We start from the raw sequence: 4866 nt of genomic DNA on the forward strand, positions 1-4866 counted from the left end.
TAGCTATATACAAAAGACCGTCTTGCATGACCATTTCTGCATCTACAGGAGTAGTTCCTACTAACTGTTCATAAGTATCTTCTTGATGCCAAATGTGGTCAGTCCTGCAGGACTGAGGAGCAGTCTGAGGTGGCATCTGGAGTGAGCAGATCCCCCAGCGAGGGGGATGTTCTTGGTGTTCTTCAGCAATTTGAAACAGATCCCAGGGCCAGTCACAGCAGGATCTGCCTGCTGGAATCTTGAGGGCAGTCTCAGATTTGCACCTAGAGACCTCCTGCTCCAGTTAGTCAAATACCCTGCTAGGAAGGTGGCTAGGCATTCAGTCAACCACTTTAAGTCCGTTTACTGTCTCGAGTCAGTCCTGTGCAGACTACTCTCTGGGGACTTCCTGGACCACCTGGGGAATTAGTGATGCAAATTCAGTGCAGCAGCACAGGCATAGCCCTGATACCCAGCTACACCACGATAACAAGACAAACTTCTAAATTCACCCATTTTCCACATTTATAACTTGAACTCCATAGCTCTTGACACATGGGGACATGTTGCCTGAGCCCATGCTCTGGCCCTTATTAGTTTGATAGTGCAGACACAGCTGTGAACTGCCAGGCTCCATCACGCTGCCCTTAAACAGCTGTTTCCACAAGCACACATTAGCAACTCACACTACAGTACTGATGGAGATGCATTTCTTCTCAAATATATATATTCTACATTTTTCTTATAGGAAGGCATTTGAACACTGAGTAAATGAACTAGAATATCATTAAAATCATTCATGTGAGAGAATCTGTTTTAAAAATTAAGGTCTTCAGAACATTTAAGTGCTTAGATTTAATGTTCATTCAAAAGTCACCTTTTCTGAGGGAGATTTTTCTTTGTATCCATACTCAATTTCTCTGATACCTAAAACAAAGTCCAAAAAATGAAGGTATTTAGACATTTAACATGGTCATCATTGGTGCAAGACTCCAGCTGCTCAAATCTACACAGTTGTAGTCACTGTAAGTGTCTGACATAGGTACGGAGAAGAGATATAAGTGGCAGCAAATTATTTTATTTTCTTTTTTTTTTTTGCAGGTGATCTGGAACAAAAATTCGAACTGGAAATAAGCCCCCTTTGTAATCAGCAGAAGGATACAATACCAAGCATACAGATTGGTAGGTATTAGTTCCCTTCTCTCCATGTTTGTCTCAGTATTGTACAGGCTCAAAGATAAACAACTATTTTTCCCCAGTCTAGTTACTTTAACAGTAAGAACTGTAGGTACTGTAAGAGTCACGATTCACATTCTAAATAAAAATGTTCAAAAAGAAACCTATCCAAGCCAAACATTCAATAGAAAGACAAAGGAAAAAAGGAGTTATTTTAATATCTGCAGAGAAAAATCACAGCCAATACATGTGATTACTCATGGGTTACTTACTAGTCTGAAATCTCCTCAGAGAAGGATGCTGTCTCTCTCACATTTTAGTGTTCCACACACAAAAGCCACATCTTGTCATGCACGCTGGTCAAAAGCTGTGCGTTTCTAAAAGAGTTGATAGCTGCTTAATGGTTTATTTTCTCTTCAGGATTTTTGTCACTTATATTGCTACATTTTCTTGAGGCACTCAGGGAATGAATTTGTCCCTTACCTGCTGTCCTTTGTGTGTTTCCCCAGGGTTCATGACGTACATCGTAGAGCCACTCTTTGAGAGGTGGGCCCAGTTTACAGGCGATACCCCCCTATCTGAAAATATGCTAAACCATCTCAGGAGGAACAAGGCCAAGTGGAGGAGTTTGCTCCACAAGCAACACAGCAGTAGTAGGAGCAGTGACCACTCAGGTCAAGTGACTGAAAGCCAAGAACAGACTTTAAATGAAGAAGAGACTCCTTAGTGGCAGCTTTGCACTTTGCCGTGTAGCACTGCTATCTCCGTCTTGATCACAGCAGCAAACAAAATCCTGGGGAGCTAGGAGCCTATTGTCAAGACCATGGAAAGGGAAGAATGGGTAAAGCAGAAGCTGTAAGGGTCCTCATGAACAAGCCCGCAGTTCTGCTGGGTTCCTTTCTGGATCTCTTTCATGTTCCTCTCTCCTCTCTTCATTCTGCACATGCCCGATGCCATTCATCACTTCTGATCGTGAACTGCCTGAATGTGGAGTCCTAGTCAGCAGTACCGAAACCGGGCCGGTTTTGGCTGCCGTGAAGATGACGTGAAGCAGGGAGGATTACTCAGAGAACAGGGAAGATAGAGGCACTCTTGGTTATGTATTCATTTACCACGAGTCATGCTGTGACATATAGGCCCAGAGCACCATATGCTTTCCAGGCGGGCAGCTGGGCTGCACATTAAACCACCAGCATCTTCAGCATCCAGAGGACACTGGCTGAGTGAGACAGTGCTCGAGAGAGCAGAGAGTCTGGTTATTTTAGTAATTAAAACAAAAACCTTTTTAACTTTTGTATTCTGTGCACTAAACAACAGATCTATAAACCTTGGACTGAAGTTACTCTCTGCATACACAACTCCAGTGTAACAAGGCTCATTTTGGTAATCATTTTTATGCCACTTCTTTGGATAAAAGACGGGCATCTTCTCATTGCAAGGAACGGTATTCCCTCGCAAACGAAAGGGAAGGTGTTGTACAGTCTAAACCTTTGAAACATGAACAGATCTATCTTTTGAGTACTGTTTCAAGTAACGTGTTTATATTCATGTGTGTACATTTTCTGTAAATACAAAGTGCTACTGATTCCCATGCCAAAATACTGGAGTACTGTGGGATTGCTACCTGTAAAAACATTGGCACTGTGAACAGAATACTGTTAGTTTTAATACAAGAGAAAGCATTTGTAAATATGGTATAGAGTTTATTAATATACACCATTGTTTGTGGATAAAAGCCTTAACTTCTAGCATCCTTCATCTTCTGATAGCTGCCAAAATCATATGATCACAAGATATGATTCTGAACTGCCTTTCCACTATCCAAGGTGTATCAAAGGTCATTAAGGAATGAAGTCTGGCAGGATAACTTCTTGAAAACTTCAAACACATTCCATATGGGTCCGTGTTGTAAATCCATGGTACCTTGCACATTTGGTCTAGGCAAATGCTTCACAGGGCCTGAAGTTTAAGTTCAAAAAAACCCAAAACCCACAGCAACACCACAGAATTTGACAGTTCAACCTGATTACCATTTGAAGAGTGTGAATTTTTATCAAATAGCTTAGTGATCTACAAAGCACAACATTCTATAGTTCTGGAATCCAGTTTTTTTCTTGAGTGATGTTGCAGTGTAGCTGATTTATTTTCCCCATATTCCCTCCTTAGATAGCCAACACCAAATGAATTTGTATTTTTCTTTTCATTAAAGAAAATCCTTCAACTGAATTTTAGGTCAGTCTCACTCAGTGGAGGGAAAAAAATGTGTTGTAGTGAGACTATTAAGAAAAATTCTCTTAACTACCATAGTAGCCGAGGAATTTTCTATGGTCTCGTGTTTGTGAAAGATACATGGCCTTATCTATGTCATCAACAACCTCAGTTTGGATAGTCTTTATAAAACTTTACTTAAGCTACCATAATTTCAATGAGATTGTATTCTTGAGCACCACTGCATAGCACCAAAGTGATTGTCCCCTTCTCCTCTGCTCCCAGAAAAGTTAACTGCATTCAGGTAGCGTTGTTGTAAACCCGCAGTACACCACATCTGTATAGCAGTTGTCCAAAAGAACTGGCAGATATGGTCATAAAATCATGTTTGGACATTAATATCTTAGAGAGGCCAATAAAGAAAGAGCTATTTAAGTTGGTGTTTCAGAAAGATAATACTGACTCATAAAAGTGCAAGGGGAGATATAATAGAATTTTTCTCAATTACAGGGAATATTGATTTGATTAGACAAAGTGTTCATGCTCATAAAGTGACTAATATGTTTAAAGGAAAATAAAAAGCTTAAGTTTTAGTAAAGGATGTTTTACTCTACTAATTCTTTGGACATGTATCTTTAGAGAAAGAGACAGAAACCCAGTGAAGTAGGAAAATGGAAATGACTGTGAGAACACAAAGCATCCCAAGAACGATATTTTTCTTCTCCTCTACTGTTTTGTAAGCTATAAACAGTAGAAAACATTCTTCTTCCTCCCTCTCCTAAATGGGACTCACATATTAGAAGTATCACAACAAGCAAAAAGAGAGACTTGTAGTAGAATAAAATTATTTCTAACTACAGCACATAAATGTCTTTTTAACCACCTGATGGTGGGGGCAGGAGCATCACCACTTTGCAGCTTTTTAGGTGTAGCTTTCCTTCTCCTGACAGATTTAGGATGATTATTAGGACATTACGCAGTGTAATGTGCTCCTTAGAAGCACTTATGAACATACAAAAGGATACAATTTCCCTTGTTTTGTCTGTTTACTAAGAAATGGAAGCCATGTTCAACCTAGTTCAAAGAATTTTTTTTTAAATGTTCTGGTTTACTTCAACAAGCCCAGTGTCTAGCAGCATAAAAAGCTCTTGACAGATAAATTGTTGAGCTGTTTCTGAGGAGCTTCCAGAAAATAGGTCCAACAGGAAAGCTTAGGTACAAATCAAGTTCTGTTATAGCTACAATAAAACGAAGACCTTTTCCGTAATTAGAGCCTACAGGGTCCATTACAAGTCTGCTCTTGCCAAATTAAAACTTCCCAATTTTGAAAAGCTGCTTTTGAACAGGTTGTGGGTTTTTTGGTGCACTGAACATACTTGCTAGATTTCAAACACCTTGTCTAATGAAACAATGCTTGATCTAGGTTCAGGGTGGCTCTAGACATGCTCCTATACTCGTGAGCCGAACCCATTACACGAGATTGGGTCTGGGCCAGCTTGTCAC

At 40.0% G+C, this 4866-nt stretch overlaps 1 protein-coding gene across 1 annotated transcript in view; it reads left to right on the forward strand.

The window, feature by feature from the left end:
• LOC104530888 (cAMP-specific 3',5'-cyclic phosphodiesterase 7B-like) overlaps positions 1–3320 on the forward strand; it is a 9760-nt gene extending 6440 nt beyond the window's left edge. Inside the window, exons 4-5 of the mRNA XM_010175612.2 lie at positions 1081–1161; positions 1665–3320. Coding sequence (XP_010173914.1) covers positions 1081–1161; positions 1665–1882 — 299 coding nt within the window. The 3' untranslated portion in view covers positions 1883–3320. The remainder of the gene's footprint in view (positions 1–1080; positions 1162–1664) is intronic.
• The last annotated feature ends 1546 nt before the right edge of the window (positions 3321–4866 follow it).

The sequence above is a fragment of the Antrostomus carolinensis genome, unplaced genomic scaffold, assembly GCF_000700745.2.
Source record: "Antrostomus carolinensis isolate BGI_N321 unplaced genomic scaffold, ASM70074v2 scaffold46159, whole genome shotgun sequence".
NCBI classification, from domain to species: domain Eukaryota; kingdom Metazoa; phylum Chordata; class Aves; order Caprimulgiformes; family Caprimulgidae; genus Antrostomus; species Antrostomus carolinensis.